Source organism: Chiloscyllium plagiosum, unplaced genomic scaffold, assembly GCF_037043375.1.
Source record: "Chiloscyllium plagiosum isolate Xiang-an unplaced genomic scaffold, Cpla_swu_hap1 HiC_scaffold_32, whole genome shotgun sequence".
NCBI lineage: Eukaryota > Metazoa > Chordata > Chondrichthyes > Orectolobiformes > Hemiscylliidae > Chiloscyllium > Chiloscyllium plagiosum.
Genome location: NW_028270170.1, coordinates 22,704,232 through 22,722,767, shown reverse-complemented (window position 1 = coordinate 22,722,767; position 18,536 = coordinate 22,704,232). Strand labels below are relative to the sequence as shown.

Sequence of the window (18,536 nt, the reverse complement as noted above, 5' to 3'; positions counted from 1 at the left end):
TTCCTTTATACCTTCTTCCTAATATCTTTAAACTATGACTTCTCTTACCAGTCAATCCTGCCCTGGGGAAAAAGTCTCTGTGTATTGACTCTATTTATTCCTCTCTTTATTTTGTACACCTCGATCAGGTCTCCTCTCTTCCTCCTTCTCTCCCGAGTGAAAAGTCCGAGCTTATTCAACCTTCCTTCATAAGGCAAGCTCTCCAGTCCAGGCAGCATCTTGGTAAACCTTCTTTGCACCCTCTCCAAAGCCTCTGTGTATCTTTCCTATAGTAGGGCAACCAGAACTGGACACGATATTAATGCTAGTATTCCTGAAGGAGCCATTTGCACCGCCGTTGAGGCCATTGTCATTTAAGATAAACTCTGTTGAGCTGGCCACATGATTAGGAGTTGTGTTCTGACTGCCAAAAGAAATCAGCTTCATTCAGTTGAAGGAAAGCACTCAAGTGAGAGTCAAAGGAAGGACATCAAAGACTCCCTGTAGGCTTACCTCAAGAAATGCAACATAAATATCAATGTCTGGGCGACTACCCTCTGAAAAAACCAACTTGGAGGAAGAGACACCGACACAATTCTTTGAGAACACTTGTCAACAAGAGAAGGTATGGAAAAGGAGCTTGAGAAAGAAATGCTAGCAATCTTTAATCCAAGGACCAATTCCACCACCTGGAAATACCTGCCAAGTATATGGTTGGGATTGGCAATGTAAGGACCCAGTTTCCTAGCTGGGCACGTATACTCGTTAACAAGGGTTCAGTGATGAGTTTTTAGATGTCTTCCAAACCTGGGATTGTTGTCTTAATTCAGATATTCACGTTGTTTAACACTTGGTATATGTAGAAGAGACCTCAGCTGAATTCAAACAGTGCACGATTATGTGCATAATATACTGCCCAAACAAATTGGTAACCTGAGAACTCTGACCAAAGTGGCGATAATATCTGATTACCAAGCTGAAAACTATTGTCTTCCTTTGTTTTACTAATAAATCTTTCAGTACTTTTGTACTTTGATTTCAGTTGTGCCAGATAAATCAAATATATAGTTTGTGTGAAGGTAATTTGCAAATCATAGCTATTGTCTGGTGGTTTGATTATATTCCTAGCATCGAAAAGCTAACTTGCAGTTCCTAAACAGTCCATTATTTCATCCACACCAGAAATAATAGATTTTTAAGTAAATGTTTTCCACTTTTTTCCAACTGGAAAAATGGATGTTGGTAAGGGTGATGAGGCAATGGAAACACCAGTTAAAATTAAGGAATAACAATAGAAGCAAGATGTTGGACCTGCCCACAAGCTTCGAGTGTGATGGTGTGGGAGAATGAATAAATATGGAGATTAGAGAAACAGGCAGGAATGATGTGTTTATAGTGGGGTTTTTTTTAAGTTAAGAGAAGCAGAGCAGTTCAAGTAGTAAAGGCAATTTGCTGGTATAGATTTGTAACTGTTTCTGAGCAATATGTCTTGGAACTGAAGCCTTCGTACTAAATTTATGGTGACTAGTTAATTAGTTCACCATCTAACAATAGGGAACCATTTTACAAATAGAGATCACCAAATAATTGGATTTGAACAGGAGAAAGAAGAGTGAAAAACCAAGGCTTTAAGTTGAGACCAAAACAACTTCAAAGGGACAAGAAATTGATTACAGCAAATATGGCTTAATTTTCAAGTAGACTTCGAATTAAATAGTTCTTCGTACAATACAAAACCAACGTGAAAAAAGATAAAACATCTGCTTAAGTCAAGAACTATCAGTCTAAAAAGAAAACTTGATAAATGCAGGGAAAATTAAACATCCAAAGCATGAAGAACTATATTTTAAAAAAAAAAGGATATAGAGAGAACATGGAGAAAAATAATTGAAAAGAATATCAAAGCTGACAAGGCAAGTTCTTAAAATATCTTAAAAAATTAATCCGGATACGGCACCCTTGTGACGGATGTGGATGAATTTGGCAGATGAAAATGACATCAAATATCAAGATTACAAAATGTCAGAAATATAAAGAAATCTAAAAGTCAAAACTTGAAACTTGATGGATTTAATGTAAGCTTTTGAAAGATATTATAGAGGTACAATTTGACTTGAGACAAACCTTACGAAGTAATCTTTCTGCCCCCTTTTTAGTGTTATCAGAGAGGGATATGTTGTGTAAAAAAGGAAATGGGTGAGAAAATGTTCAAGGCTTCCCCAATTTGATAATTGTGCCTTTTTAAATTTGATAATTGAAAATTTATGTTATGATCCCAGCTGATCGTAATACTGGACTAGTCAAATCCAAGAGTGAAATGTGACATGATTGATCATAAGTCTTATTTTACAAAGTTAATGCAGTTGTTAGTAACTCTATATATTCATAATAGAAACACCTGGATAGGAGGAGGCTATTCAACTGAGTGTTCTCCTCTTGACATATTGTGACCCCTGGTTCTAGGTTTCCCAACCAGGAGAAACATCCTGTTGTCTAGTCATACAGCTGTATTGCATGGAAACAGACCCCTCAATCCAACTCCTCCATGCCAATCGGATATCCTAAGTAAATTTAGTCCCTTTTCTGTCAGCATTTTGACCTACATTCCTCTTAAACCCTTCCTATTCATGTATCTATCCAGTCACCTTTTAACTGTTGTAACTATGTTCGCCTCCACCACTTCGTCTGGCAGTTCATACATGCACAATTCTGTGTGTGGAAAATGTTGTCCCTTGGGTCTCTTTTTTAAAATCTTTCCCCTCTTCCCCCAAAACACACACCCTCTAGTTCTGGACTCCCCCACCCTGGGGTAAAAGACCTTGTCTATTCACCCTATCTATGCCTCTCATGACTTTATAACCCTCTAAGGTCGTCCTTCAGCCTCCAATATTCCAGAGAAAATACTCCTAGCCTATTCAGCCTCTCCCTATACCTCAAACCCTCCTCTCTCTTTGTAGGTTTCAGTTAAATTATTTTCCATCTCATTCTTTGAATGTCTAGAGAATACAAGCCATGCCATTCCTGGGAGAGAGTCTGGTGAACTCTCATTACACTCCCTCTTTGACAGCAATGACTTTGCTGAGATACGGAGACTCAAACTGCACGTAATATTTCAAGTGCAGTCTAACCAAGTTCCTGTAGAATTGAAACAAAATTTCCTACTCCCATGCTCCCATCCTGTTGTGATTTTAAAAGTTGACACTGTTAGCCTTAAATGCTTAACTGCACCAATCTTAATCTTCACCGATTTATTAACTAGCATCCAAGTACTTTTGCAAATCTGTACTTTCCAATCTCTCGCCATTTGAGAACTTCTCTGCACATTTGTTCTTAAGCCACAGTTGATGACCCCTCATATTCCATCTGTTATGTTCTTCCCCCAATCACGAAATGTTCTGAAGCAGGGTGACTGGACCTGAAATGTTAATGCTGTGTTCTGTCCACAGGTGCTGCAAAACTACTGAGTTTTTCCAGCAATTTTTGTTTTTGTTACTAAGAATGTCTAAGTTCTCCTGAATTTTTTGCATCTTCCTCACAACAATGTTCTTCGTTAATTTTCATATGATCTGCCACTTTGGAAACATTATTTTTGGTCCCCCACATTCATAGTGTTGTATATTGTGAACTGTTGGTGCCTCAAATATTGGTCTTTGCAGTACTTCACTAATTACAATCTGACAGTATGGTTGACTCATTTATTCATTCATGGATCTGTACTGGGACTTCAGATTTTCACCACGTACACCTCTATATTCTGAAGGATTTAAGTAATATTAGTTGACCCTAATTTAGAGGGCATAGTCATTGTGTGGAGAGGTACAGGACATTGCAAAGACAGCATAGATAAATGAAGTGGACAAAACTGCCAGAGTGTTCTCTGGAGACGTCTGTGATCCACCTGATTCCACAATTTAAATTTAGAATTTTTTCTATGATGCAAAATTTGAAACAGTGAAGGAACTAAATGATCGCCTGCACTGATCTGTCTTTATGGTCATACCGAAAACTAAAATGAAATCTTGTTTGTGTTTTTTTTATATATAAAAATATATTTTGAGTATTTGTAGTTAATTTGGGGGTTAGTCTCTCATATATTTGCATGAGGCTGTAGATATTTGTGAACAGTATGACAAGTTTAAATACGCAAAAAGACTGTTAGGTTTTAATCATCAAAACAAAGTTTAAATCTGTTTTCCAATACCATAAGAGATTCAAAGCCAGGGGAAAAAAAATCGCTCTGCTTGTCTTTTTAAAATGCTTATTTAAGTGACTTTACCAAGTATCTTTTTCTTGAATTCTGGAGATAATTTTACGATTCCTTTCCAAATTTTCTGGCATGAAGCTTTCACAGTTCTGATGGTATAAAGTCTCTCCATTCCAACTTCAAGACTTTGTTATAAACTCCGCAGACTAAAATCTTTTGCTCAGCCAACTGCCTTCCCTGAACTGACTTGATTCCCCTGCTAGGTGAGACTGAGCTTCAGGTTTTTCTGAGCTAAAATGTTGACTCTTAGGTTTTGAATTCAAAATTAAACTATTTGCCTTAATGTGTTCAGTCTACTTGTTCAAAAACACAACAATATAAATGCTTTGTCCATTAACAAAGGGTTCTCCCAAGTACTCAGTTGCTGTCATGTATGTTTTTAGAACTTGTACCCTTGGATCACTATCCAAATGGCTTTGGCCTGTTTATAAGAGAAGCCTTCACAGACCTGACACCCAAATTCACATCTCCATTTTGAAATTCACGTCCTTATTTATATGTTGCCTTTTATCACAGTCCAAGTTCACAAATTATTAAAAGCTCATGAATGGGTACAGGATGTTGTTTCACACTTTAATGGAATATGGCCTTTATGTCAAGACACTTTGATTCAAAGGGGAGGGACGTTATTCAGTTTTGCGTTTCCTTGGTTAAGCCCCATCTAAAGCACTGCAATTTTGAGCACTACACTTCAGCAAGGGTTCATTGTGCATTGAGGATGTGAAGTGTAAATTAATCAGAATGATGCTAAGGTTTCAAGTGCTAAAATGAGAGTTGGTTGCCTAAACTGAGTTTATATTTGCTTGAGTTTATGTAGTTGAGAATAATCTTTGAGGTGTTTCAAATGAAAAGCTAAATTAATAGATCAAATACAGAAATTCATTTCCTCAGAATCCAGAAAGGGATGATCACAAAATTAAAAGAAAATCCGGAGTATTTAGGAATGAAATTAAGATTTTTTTCTTTGCACATTATAATGTGAAAGATGTTGTAGAACAAACCATTTGTTTTGAACTAAGCATTTTTTTAAGAGTAGAAGCTGGATGCTCATTTTGGCTGAAATGCACCATCAAAATTTCAGAGAGAAACTCCAAACTCATGGTTTATTTCAAATCAGGTTGTTTTGTCCAAAACTGACTCCAAGCTTCAAAAGTAAATAGTTGCCTGAAACTCATTTGTTGGTTTTTTTGGAGTTTCCTTTCCGGAGAGTATTAAGAGAGTTTAATATCCTTTTGCAGTTGGATAAGTTGAGGGTGTTGGGGCTGGGAAAGAGGGAGCGGGAAAGGAAACTTGTCATTATCTGATTTCAGAAGCATGATTTTGTGCCATAATTCTTCAGTATTTCAGAAATAATGCATTGAGCAATTATTCAATGTTTAAAATATTTCAAGTGTATTCAAGGCACTCCCTGGCTCAGTGTCGTTAATGTTGATTTGAAAGTATGCAAGTTCATTTTCTATGGGTCCCTTCCCTCTGGGATTTCCTATCGTTCTTGTACAAGTGTAATCTGTTACAAACTTGAACATGGCTTTGTGAACTGAAAGTTATTCATGTGATATTTTACTCTTGTTTGCTTTGCTTTATCTTAATTGTTTCAAGCACCAATTGAGGTGGCATAGTAGTTAGCACTGCTGCCTCAGTGCCAGAGACCCGGGTTCAATTCCCGCCACAGACAACTGTCTGCGTGGGTTTCCTCCCACAGTCCAAAAATGTGCATGTTAGTTGAATTGGCTATGCTAAGTTGCCCATAGTGTTGGGTGAAGGGGTAAATGTAGGAGAATGGGTCTGGGTGGTTTGCTCTTTGAAGGGTCGGTGTGGACTTGTTGGGCCGAAGGGCCTGTTTCCACACTAAGTAATCTAATCTAATCTTAATTGAGCAGATTTCCATGGTTCTACTGTGGTAAATATGCAAAACAAAACCCTATGACATTGACAGTATTTTAAGCTGGATAATTGTTAATGCTCATTATGCTTGTGCAGAAAAACGCCATAAAATTAATTATCTCATGACAACTGCAGATTAATTAAAGAAATCCAGCATAGATTTAAAGGCAAGTGTTGCTTGAGTTTTTTGAGGTAAGCAGTTTGATGAAGGTAATGCTGTTGATATGTACGTGGGCTTCCAGATACATTTGCTATGGTGCAACAGAATAGATTTGAACGTAGTTAAGAGTTCATGGAATAATAGGAACATTAGCAGCATGGATGCACAAATGGCTGAATGTCCGGTAACTGACAATGGTGAACAGTTGCTCTTTTGATTAGCATGATTTGGAGATGCCAGTGTTGAACTGGGGTTTGCAAAGTTAAAAATCACAACACCAGGTTGTAGTCCAACAGGTTTAATTGGAAGCACTATCTTTCGGAGCACTGCTCCTTCAAGTGGTTGTGATTCTGATTAGAACTATCCAGGGTTAGGTGTGAGGACTCTTGCTCTTCCTGTTGCACTTTAAGGTATACTTTAGTATTATCTGCAGATTTTGAAATTACGTACCAAACTTGAAAGTCTTGTGAACAATGAGGAAAGTAGTATAAACTTTAAAAAGGCATAGGCAAGTTGGTGAAATGGGCAGACATATGGGAACTGAAATGTAAAGTGATTCATTTTGATCAGAGGAGAGATTGTAAAAAAACGTAATTTGTAAAGGGGGAGCTGGTACTGAGGGGTCTGGATGTTTATGCACATAAATGTTTGCAGTTGCCCTGATATGTTGGGAGAGCAGTTAGTAAAAAGCATACAAAATTTGGGCTTTATCAATAGGGCTATGGATACAAAAGCAAGGAAGTTATGTCAAAACTGTCAAATACTGATTGTTTGAACTGAAGTATTGCATCCAGCTAGAGGTACCATGTTTTTAGGAAAGTTGTAAACTTATTGAAATGGGTGCAGCAGAAGAACTCCAATAATGGGGAACTTTAGCCCACAGGTTGGATAAGGTGGGAATGTTCCACTTGGAGAAAAGAAGGTTCTGTGTACAGAGTGGGGAAAACTGTTCCCTTTGGTTGAAGGATCAAGGTCCAGACTGTATAGGTTTAATGTAATTCATAAAAGAAGCAATGGCAACATGTAGAAAAACGTTTGTCACAAAACATGTAGCTAAAATTTGGAATGCATTGCCTGAGTGTGGTGGAGACAATCAATTGAGGCTTTCAAAAAGCAATTAGTTCATTACCTGACAAGGATAGAAAGAAATGTTGATCTGTGGGCACAAGGCAGAAGAGTAGTACTAGGTTAATTGCTCCTTCATAGCCACAGTTGATCAAATGGTCACCTTCTCTGCTGTTACTATGTAATATTGAAAGTCTCATGTAGACCATTCTATATTTCTAAATTCAAGGAATATAATGCTATGCAATCTGACCCAATGATTTTAATTTTTTTTCATCCCTGGTATAATTCTGGTGAATCTGTTTTATATCCACGTCAAGGTTAGTTGTGTCCTTTTCTGAAGTGTTGTGCTTGAAGCTAAACATTGATTTTTGAATGAGGGCTTTGTGAAAGTGAAATGTGACTTTAAGTTTACGTTCCCATCCCTTAAGCTTCTGTAAACCTTTTGATTTCTTTTTCTACCAGTTTGAAAGCTATTAGGTTACTTAGCTGGATGCCAATCCCCTTTCTCCTCCATAATACATTGAATCCAAGAAATTTAAATTGAGGGACAAAGTTGCCTTCAAACTTCTCCATAATCCACTCTACTGGCACAGTTTTGTATTACTCCGCTGTCTGTTTTGTACCTTGGTACTCCCATCTACCAATGTCACTGAAATGGTAACCTAGAACCCCAGAACCCTATCATGGCAGATGGTAAAATTTGAATTCAAATTTTTTAGAAATCTGAAAATGCTAGCCTAATGGCAACCACTTAACCACTGTCAATTCTCATTTAAAAAACAAATATTTGGCTCACTGTCCTTTTTAGGGAAGAAAATCTGCCATCCTTACCATGTCTGGTCTAAATGTAGCTCCAAACTCACAGCAATAATTGACTCTTAATTGTCTTCTGGGAAATTAGGCTGTTAAGTGCTGGCCTAGACAGCGATGTCCACATCATGTAAACAATGTTTTAAAAAGCATGAGGTGACCAAAAGATCTCCATCTCAGCAGTGAAAGTTGCAAATTTAATTCAAGTGAAAGTGTTGAATAACCAAATGATGACAAATATGTTGAAAAGCTGAGAGTCCTCAGTAAAGCTTGCTGGTGAATCCTCCTGTCACATACAGTCTGTTCTGATTATAACATGATCGTTCTGATTCTGTGCGATGCCGTGGTGTAAGTAAATCCCGTAATAGCACCATTTAACTCAAAGGGACCAGAATCGTATTATAGCCAACACAGGTAAGGAAAGTTTGCATTCTACAAGTAATGATCTAAATTCTTCAATCATGTTATAGCCAATTTGCGTTGAAGAAACGTGCAGTATAGCAGAACCCACTGTACTACAATTAGTGTATGCTTGCCATATTTTACTGTCTAATTTCCCATCTTTCAGTTGCCAACTTGTGACATTGCCTGGATTTCGGGTGTTTTTAAAGTTTTATTCAGTAATCTCTTGTGCAGAGTTTATTAAATGCTTTCGTAAATCTAGATAACCTCTGCAGATACTCTGGTACAACATCTTAATTATCTATTTAAAAAATAAAAGCACTGGATTTATCAAAATAGATTTGCCCTTCACAAATCATTTAATTCTTGGTTATCTCATGGGTTTTAAACATTGTTTATGTGATGTGGGCGTTGCTGACTAGGCCAGCTCTTATTGCCCTAACTTTTCCGAGGACAGTTAAGAGTCAATCGTTATTGTTGTGGGTCTGGAGTCAGATTTAGTCCAGACATAGTAAGAATGGCAGGTTTCCTTCCCTAGAGAATAATGAGCCAAATGTTTATTTGTGGGTTTTTTTATGACAATTGACAGTTGCCATTGGACTAGCATTTTATTCCAGGTTTTTTTTTATTGAATTCAAATTTCACCATCTGCCATGATGGGATTCTAGATTACTATTTCAGTGACATTGCCATTGTTTCCCCTACATATTTGTTCAAATGATCTTACTGAAACTTCTCAATCCTCTGACTATTGGTAGATTATTTGATTATAGGACTCATTCTTCTCGATGCACTTGTAAAGGCCTTTAAGTGAAAATAAATATACAATACTCTGAACTCCTACTGCCTTCCCTGGTTGGATAGGATGTCGTAAGTCTATTAAAATTGAACCAAGGACGACTTGCTCTGATAAGTTCAGCACAGTACAACAAGATATGTTTATTGACTTGCTCATTAGAACGTGTACAGTTTTATTGTTTTAGAATTCATTTTACTGGAGGATTTGTTTGAAATGTGGGGTGTTAATTATTGCTGAAAAAAAGTTTGACTCGAGCACAATTTTTTCACTTTCTGTCAAGTGACCTTAAGTCATTTGAAACAGGTGGATTTACTTTTTTTGACCGTCAATAACTGTGTTTTTAATCAATTTTATTTCTCTCTCTTGTAGGTCGAGAAACATTTTAGAGATTTGGAAAATCAGAAGTTAATGCAACAACGTTCACAAGCACAGCAAACACAGAAGGAAACTGCCTTGTCGTCCTGAGTGGCTTGGATAGGTCCTTTGCAGAGCTTGATTGGGGGAGGGGGGGATTTTTTTTTCCTGGGAAGGGGGTAGTCCACATGTTTTCCAGGGAGAATCTACAGTGAGCTGACATTTCCACTTCCAGAAGAGAATAGACTTTACAAAAGAAAAGGCAACACTTATTGTAACTTGACTAACTATAAATTACCTTTTTCCTTTGTTTGCTTTTTAAACAATTTAAAGAAAAGTCAGATATTTTGTTAATTTTATTTTTTACATGTTCAGTTGCTTTTTCATTTCGTCCATCACACTTTTTAGGTAGATCCTAAACTGCTGTTTGTGACCTGCACAACATACAACTTTCCAAACATTTGTTCAGAGTAATAACATTCAAAGGCGGAGGAGAAAAGCAAAGCAAGAAGGTAATTTAATGTGTTTAAGTGGTTGTCCCGTTTAGGAGAGAATAGCTTTTTTTTGAGTCCTTTTTTTCCAGAAACTTATTCCCAGAGGAATAAGTCCAGTCTTTTTTTTTAAAAAAAACGTCACAGAAAAGTCTTCCAGTGAAGAATTGAGTATCTGATGATGGAAGATTTGGCTCATTAGCTTATATCCTCTGACTGTGTACAGAATCGGTTTGTCTTGCTAAGACAGTGCTTACGGAGAGTGTGGCCGTTTTAAAGGATATAACTGTTCATGCAGTTTTGCATGTGTCATGTACTGTACACTTCATTAAATTGGAAGAAAAAGATGGTTGCCTGGTCTTGCATAATAAAATTAGACAGTAACAGTCATTTAAAAGTCCTTTTTATAGGCTGGTGAAGAATCTATGATAATGTATATTTTTATTCGCAGTCCCTGTCAGCACAACACTATAATATAAATTGGAGGCATTTAAAAAAAAATTTAAAGCTGAATCTGTTATTGACTTATTTTGATTGAGAAAATGAAATTAAAGAAAGTAAGAAGAAATTTGTAACCAGTGTTCTTTATTCTCTACTTTTGATTTTCCCATTGTGAGGAGTCTTGAGAAGGAATGATAACCACCAATCATTGTGCCAAGGAATATAATTCTTAATGTTCAAAACTCTGAGATCAGCAAATATCATTGTGTGGTATTGAAATTTATCACGAAAGTTTATAAAATCAGCATCCTCCCCCAAGTTAAGTTTTTCAGGATTGTTTAAAAGGCATAATATTTATGTCCTTTTTATGTATGCCTTCTAAGCAAGGCTGTACAGTAATCCAAAAGTTATGGTGCACATATGGCTGCATAACAAATTTAGATGACCTGTACAGTTGAAAATAAAAATTGTGCAGCATTCCAAAAAACTGAAGAGTATGTTCATCAATTATGTCTGAAAAGTATAGTTGATTCAAATCAAAGATTTCTATTTAAAATCCATTCACGATGAGATGAACTTGATATCAAACCAACGAATGAACTTTCAGAATGGGTTTTTATTTTACTATACTTAAGTAGCAGACATTTCTTACAATGTCTGTACCCATCTACGCACAAGTGTCATTTGGTCAGCAAAATTTGCTAAAAACACAATTAGGGGCGTTTTAATGCAATGTGGTTAAACGGCCTCATTCCTTTATAGTTTGGGAGGGTTCTCTGCAGGGGAAAAGGAATTTCAACAAAACTTTAAATTGTGAGTGTTGTTCTTCTGCTTCCTAATTTAGTAAGTTTTTGTTTTCCCAGTATACGCTATGTTTGATATGTTTGTTTTCTCATTGCTAATATTTTCATTGCGTGCACAAAAATTATGTTTTTAATTGAAGGTATTAATTTTCCAGTAGTGCTCATAATCTGGAAACCACCTTCAGTGGAGTGGGGGGGTTGATGAATATTTTAATCAGTGAGTAAATGCAAAAATCTTTCTTTCTTCCTTCCCTTTAAAATGCCTTAAGTCTAAATTGTGAAGTATTCACCTTTTATGGATGGCTTGTTTAGTGTGAAGGAGTGGTGCAAGTTGTCTCTTGTTGGTTTGATTTCATTCTATCACTGGAGGCAGCACTTTGAATGCTGACCGTAGATGTATCCTTCTGTTTCGTGGAGGGACAAAATGATACATGGAATAAGAAGGCTGTCTTTGGCTAATCTTGTGCATCTAGATGCCAAGCATGAGCAAATGTAATTGGCTAAATAAGAAACTCTTTGGTAAGAAGATGAGGGATGTTTACTTCCTCACCTAAATTATGCTACACGGGATTTCTGCAACCAAGAGGATAATTTCTGCCATTGAAAGTTTTTGGTGAACAACACAGATTGTGACAGGAAATACTATGTTGCACTGAAACAATAACCTGGAACTTGTATCAAATAAGAGTTAGTACATGTGGTATTGTGGAGTACAGTTTTGCATGAAATGCCAATCTTGTGCCTCAACGAATTATCCTTCCTTCATAGAAATTGCTGGAAAAGCTCAGCAGGTCTGGCAAATCTGTGGAGAGAAATCAGAGCTAACGTTACAGCTGAGTGACCCTTCCTCCGAGTTGTTCTTGCCAACTTTGGCATTCAGTAGCAGATTTTAAGTTTCTCCAGTAAAGAAAATGCAAAATAAAGCTTCAGGTACATAACAATGACAAATGGGTGATTCATCCATCTTTAAGTTACTAATTGCAGTGAGTTTCTAGACTAATCAAATTATTGAACTGCTTACAGTAGTGGCTTTAAATTATTAGTTCATTCTATCTTTACCAAGAAGAGATTTATAAGGTATACATATTGGAATGGGTAGGAAGGGAGAAAATCTTTGGCTGGGATGGAGTGACAAAGCAAAAGAATGCATATGGAGAGCCTGACATTTCTGATAATGAGGAAGTTGTCTACTTTTCAAATTAAAACTTCATGCACATTTTAAATAATTACAGTGAATTAGATCTATATTGTAAGCTTGTTATCTGTTTTTTCAATCTACTTAATATTGCTGGAAAGTCTAGATAAACTACTTGGCAAAGACTGTTCAATTTAACTTTCTAATATATTTAACAAATGTAACCATGCTTGTCTTTTGTAGTCTTAGTTTTGGTAAACCTTTGTGTTTCACCTACAAACTATTACATGTTTCATTTGCTGCAATTTCAGGATGATGGTGAAATAGTGGGGGTGATGGGGTAGCCTTTTCAAAGAACTGACACAATGTGAGTATGCTGAAATAGAGTTCAATTTTACCAGGTTTTGTTGTGGTAAAGATTTGTGCAGTACTTATGGATGCCCACTAGATGGCAAAATAGATTAGTTCTCTGTGATAAAAGTGCAATCAACATGAGGATGTGCGTTTATCTTTCAACAGCTGGTTGTGTATTTTCTTAGGCTGGCAAACCAATTCTTTAAATTAACTGAAGGACCTCATTTTATGAACATGTTCAAAATTGGTAATGAGAAAACAGATGAGTTAATTCTCTCATTGGAGCAAAATTATTTCATATGACTTATGAATTGTCTTTAAAAACTTATTCTGCTAGTCATCTTGCACTTGTTTCAAGTGCAATTCAGTCACATGTAACCTACATGGCTGGTATTGTAACAGTATTAGAAATGCAGATACAAACCAGATGTTTTATAGATTAAATTCAATACCTTTATTTTGTACTTTTCTTTCAGAAGTGGACTGAAATCTGAAATCAAAAATCTTTAAACAGCTGTGTAATTTATCTTCTAGGTTCTGAAGAAAGGTCTCTGGACTCAAAATGTTAACTGTTTTCTCTCCACAGATGCTGCCAGACCTGCTGAGTTTCTCCAGCAATTTTGGCTTGTGTTTCAGATCTCCAGTTCTTTATTGTTTAGGTTTGGGTCAGGATTACACTATTCCAAAGCCAACCTTGCCATTCCATTATCTGTTTCTCCTTTACTTCAAATTCCTTGATGTGTTTTTGAGAGGTGATAAGAGCCTGAGTTTCTACTATTCTTTGAAAAGATGCTTCCTAATAGTTGATCCAGATTGAAGATAGCCCTCCTATTGCTCCCAATCATAAATAATTTCTGTGTGCTATCAAATCCTTTCAACATTTTAAACATCTGGATCAGATCATCCTTCAATCAATCATACCATTTTTTATATAATCTTGACATTTTAAATTACAATGTTTGAGATGTGAGTCTGCACTGAATCTCCAAGCTTTAGTACCCTTTGTGAAGGCAGGGTTTAAACTGAATGTACTCCACTAATAGTCTGGCCGAAGGCTTTAGTAACTGAACCATTACTGACCTTTTGAGATCCAGCTCCTTGAGATAAAGGCAAGTATTCCATTAGCCATTTCGATTAATCATAACTATGCAAGTATTTGGACTTACAAATGTTTTTGCCCTTCTACAGTTCCTCACCATTTTTGGATGACTTGGCATTGAACTTAATTTGTTGTGCATTTTTCCAAGCACTTAAAACTACCAATTTCTGCAATTACAATTCAACACCATCCTTCCATCAGATGGTCAGACGTAGGGAATTTTGCCAATTGCACAATAGTCACCATTTGTGACAGTTCAGCTATGGAAGCTATCATAATCAGCAGCAAGATCAAGACAACATTCCGGTTAGGGCTGACACGTGACCAGTAACTTCCATGTCATACAAGGTGCTAGGCAAAAACTATCATCCACAATTGACATCTGGGTCCAGAAATTGAACTGGACTAGCCATATAAATACTGTGATCTTTCTGCCCAGTGCTTATCTGCCATCTACAAGGCACAAGTAAGGAACGTGGTGGAGTACACTCAATGTGCATAGATGGGTGCAGTTCCAATAACACTCCAGCTCTTCACCATCCAAAGCAAAGCAACCTGCTTGATTGAAGATGATAAATGGTGTGCCAACATTCATTTCCTTCAAGTGCAGCGGGCTGTGTCATCCACAATGCAATATAGTTACTCACTAGGGCTCCTCCAACAACATCCAAACTTGTGACATTACCACATAGCAGCAGGTAGATGGGAAACAGCGCCACCTGAAGATTTCCCATCCAAGTCACACATCAAGACTTGGAGTTGTATTCCTTTTATTGTCACTGAGTCAAAATCCTGAAATTCCCTGAAAGTACTGTTGGCCATTATCCTGGAGGTGACTAAAATAAAAGCAAAAAACCATGAATGCTGGAAACCTAAAACAAGAACAAAGTTGTGGAAAATACTTGGATCTGACAGCATTCTGTGGAGAGAGATATTAAATTTTAAATAGAGTTTGATTTCCGAACTGCAGGCCTGAAGAAGTCCTCTTCTCTGCTCGTTTGTCTCTGCCTAGGTACTGTCTGACCTGTAGAGCATTCCAAGCACTCTTTGTTTTTATCTCTGTTACAGTACTCCAAAAAACAGGCAGAACTCTGAGGAAGAAACAACTGCTAGAAAATGGATAGGCTGGAGTGGGAGTTCATTATCTGCAATCTGCTACTGAACCCAATTCACAGTACTGAAGGAAATAAGTCCTAAATTAACACCCTGATTGGGCTGCTCTAATGCTGGGATAAGGAACTAGCTAGATTCTCACTGGTACCAGCAGGCAGACACAAAAGATGTATCTTATTTAATGTAACAGATTAAATGTCTACCCACTAACCCTATAAATGGTCTCAATTCAGTGCTGCTCTCGAAACTCGTGCAAAATGAAGGCGTTGATGTCCATGGAATTCTTTGAACAGGCTTGGATAGGATGCTGTGCAGTATTCCTTTTTGCAATGAATCATCAACCATTGGAATAAATTATCAAAATGTCGCAAGTTTAATAGAGTCATACAACATGGAGACAGATCCTTGAAACCAACTTGTCCATACCAAACTAAACTATTCCTGCTTGTCTGTGCTTGGCCCATATTCCCCTAAACTTTTCTTATTCATGTACCTGTACAGATATCTTTCAGATGTTGTAACTGCATCTGCCACTTCCTCTTACAGTTCATTCTAGATGCAAACCATCCTCTGGTGTGAGAAAGTTTCCCCCACGTTCCTTCTTATTTGAACTCCTGCCCATCCTGGGGAAAAATTCTTTGCTGTGCATCTTATCTATACCCCTCATGCTTTTTAAACCTCTATAAGGTCACCCCTCAACCTCCGCTTCAGTAAGAAAAAACTCCCAGTCTATGCAGACTCTCCTTTATAACACAAACCTCCCAGCCATGCTGCTGCTCTGCTCTGGTTATGGAATGTTGCGACATGCAAGTTGCCTGCCACATCTCCAAGTATTCCAATAGTGACAGCTAAGTCTCCTCCACATTTGGGGGCTGAGAGTTATATGAAAGGGGGTGGTGCTGGGGAAGATACCTTGGAATGCAATAGGTAGATGAAGGTGGGTGTAATGGTGATAGGTCGGAGGAGATGGTCGATCAGATAGTTGGGAAAGAAGATGGACAGGTAGGACAGATAAAGAGGACAGTGCTGAGTTGGAGGCTTGGATCTGGGTTAAGGTATGGGGAGGGGAGATGAGGAAACCGGTGAAATCAACATTGCCGTGTAGTTGGAGGGTCCCAAGGCAGAAGATGATGCACCCTTACTCCTGGAAGGGGTAGCTTGGATTTGGCAGTGGAGGAGGCCCAGAACTTGCATGTCCTTGGTGGAGAGGGAGGGGGAGTTAGTGGTTGGCTACAGGGTGGTGAGTTGTTGGGTGCATGTGTCCCAGAGATGTTCTCTGAACTGTCCTGTAAACTGGCATCCTGTCTCCCCAATGCCTAGGTAATATTTGAAAATACTGTGATTTGAATGTCTACAATAGTATGACGATTTATTTGCTGTAGAAGCTGGTTTATTCTATTAAATATCCATTTAAAAAATTGTTTGCAGAGCTTGTTTATCAAGGTTCTGAGGAAAGATAACAGGACCCAAAAGGTTTAATTCTGATTTATCTCCACAAACGCTGTCAGATCTGAGTTTTTCCAGCAATTTGTTTTGTTTATCAAGGCTGTTGAGAAATGGATAGTGAAATGTGGCACTGTTTTTCAGCATTCAGTACAAATCTGGCCATAGAATTTATGAAGATGTCAGGAAATGCAGGAGAAAAGTCACTTACCGTGTAAACATTACAGCATTTTGCTAATTGATTCTTTTCAAATACATTTGATCTAAGATTAGTCCAATCACAACCACCACCACAACCCCACTCCCTCTCCTTTTTTTTAATATGGAAAGGATTTGGCTTGTGCTTCTTTTATTAAGTTTTTCTAACATTAAAAAAGTTACTTTTGAGGGGAATGGAGGTTAGTAGGGTTTAATGCTGTCAAAGGATGACAATTTCTGTCAAAAGTAACTTCTCTGAGACATTTTCCATTTCATTGTTTCCCTTTCGTGGCTGTAATGAGCATGTGCAAAACATAATTTTTTAATCCTTTAAAAAAAACCCTCCCCCATCCTTTTGTTTTCTGTTTCCAAGATTCAGTTGGTAAGAAAAATGTCACCATGTCAGGACAGCAGAAATGTAGAGCTTGAGACATGCTTAACCTGTGTTTTCATGGTTGTGGAGATAGTTAGGTCTGCAGATACTGGAAAATCAGATTCAATGAAGTGTGGAGTTGGAAAAATCAGCCGGTCATGTAGCATCAGAGGAGCAGGGGAGTCAACATTTCAAGTTGGAACCTTTCATCAGGATGTACTTTTTCTTAGTTGTAACCAATGAAAATATCTGTATGTGGATTAGGTGTAACATTGATGGAATATGTTGAAATCTGTCATCTTCACTGCTAACATGATTCTTACCTAAATTTAGGATACACTCTCTCCCTTCAGTGAGAGAGGACATTGCAGGTACACAAGCCACTAGATGCTCTTGCTTTTGTTTTTGTTGCTTTCCATTTCAGCATTAGTGCTCATCACAGAGTTGACCATCTGTTCAATTGCTAAGCTTTTATACATAATGTCTTGAGTTTTATCCTCTGCACATCCTGCTTTTCTGTGGCTTAACATCAGCTGCAGCTTTTGACATTGTGTCTTCAACTTTATATGCAAATAATTCTGGAAAAATACTTCCACTGCTTCCCACCTCCCTAACATTCTTAAATATTCTATTTCATTATTAGTTCAGCTTATGCTTCTCTGAAGCATGTTGTGTTGAAAATGCTATTATAAATGTCTGTCTCATTTTTGTCATCCAAAAATATGAAATTGAGGTTGCTCCCCATAAGATGTGTGCCAAATGGCCTAATTCTGCTCCTCTTGAGTCAGCTCTGCCATTCAGTCATGGCTGATATGTTCTCAATCCCATTTCCTGTCTTCTCCCTGTAACCCTCGACCCAATCAAACACGTTTATCTCTAACTTAAATACAATCAATGTCTTGACTCGACCCCCTCTGCGGTAACACGTTCCACAGATTCATCACCTTCTGAAGAAATTCTTCCTCATTTCTGTTCTAAAGGGTCATCCCTTTACTCTGAGGCTGTGCCCTTGGGTCTTACTCTCTCCTACTAGTAGAAACATCTCCACAACCACTCTATCCAAGCCTCTTCGTATTCTGTAAGTTTGCAATCAGATACCATCTCATCCTTCAACACAGAGTACAGACCCAGAGTCCTTAGCTGCTACTCATATGACAAGCCCTTCAGCCCCTTATAACCCTCCTGGACACTCTCCTCCGCCCTAAACACCAGTGCATCTTTCCTGAGATATGAGGCCCAAAATTACACTCAATATTCCAAATGCAGTCAGACAAGAGCTTCATACTGCCTTAGCAGAACATTTCTGCTCTTGTATTCTAGCTTTACTTGAAATGAATGCTAACATTGCATTTTGCTTTTCTAACTG

The 18,536-nt window shown here is 37.6% G+C and overlaps 2 protein-coding genes across 2 annotated transcripts in view; both read left to right on the top strand.

The window, feature by feature from the left end:
• lsm12b (LSM12 homolog b) overlaps window positions 1-10,556 on the top strand; it is a 44,338-nt gene extending 33,782 nt beyond the window's left edge. The window contains exon 5 of the mRNA XM_043675098.2: window positions 9,736-10,556. Coding sequence (XP_043531033.1) covers window positions 9,736-9,831 — 96 coding nt within the window. The 3' untranslated portion in view covers window positions 9,832-10,556. The remainder of the gene's footprint in view (window positions 1-9,735) is intronic.
• A 151-nt stretch (window positions 10,557-10,707) lies between these two features.
• The window catches only part of LOC148141782 (uncharacterized), a 28,494-nt gene continuing 20,665 nt past the window's right edge, over window positions 10,708-18,536 (top strand). The window contains exons 1-2 of the mRNA XM_087977863.1: window positions 10,708-12,385; window positions 12,902-12,957. The gene's annotated coding sequence lies outside the window, so the exon portion shown is untranslated. The remainder of the gene's footprint in view (window positions 12,386-12,901; window positions 12,958-18,536) is intronic.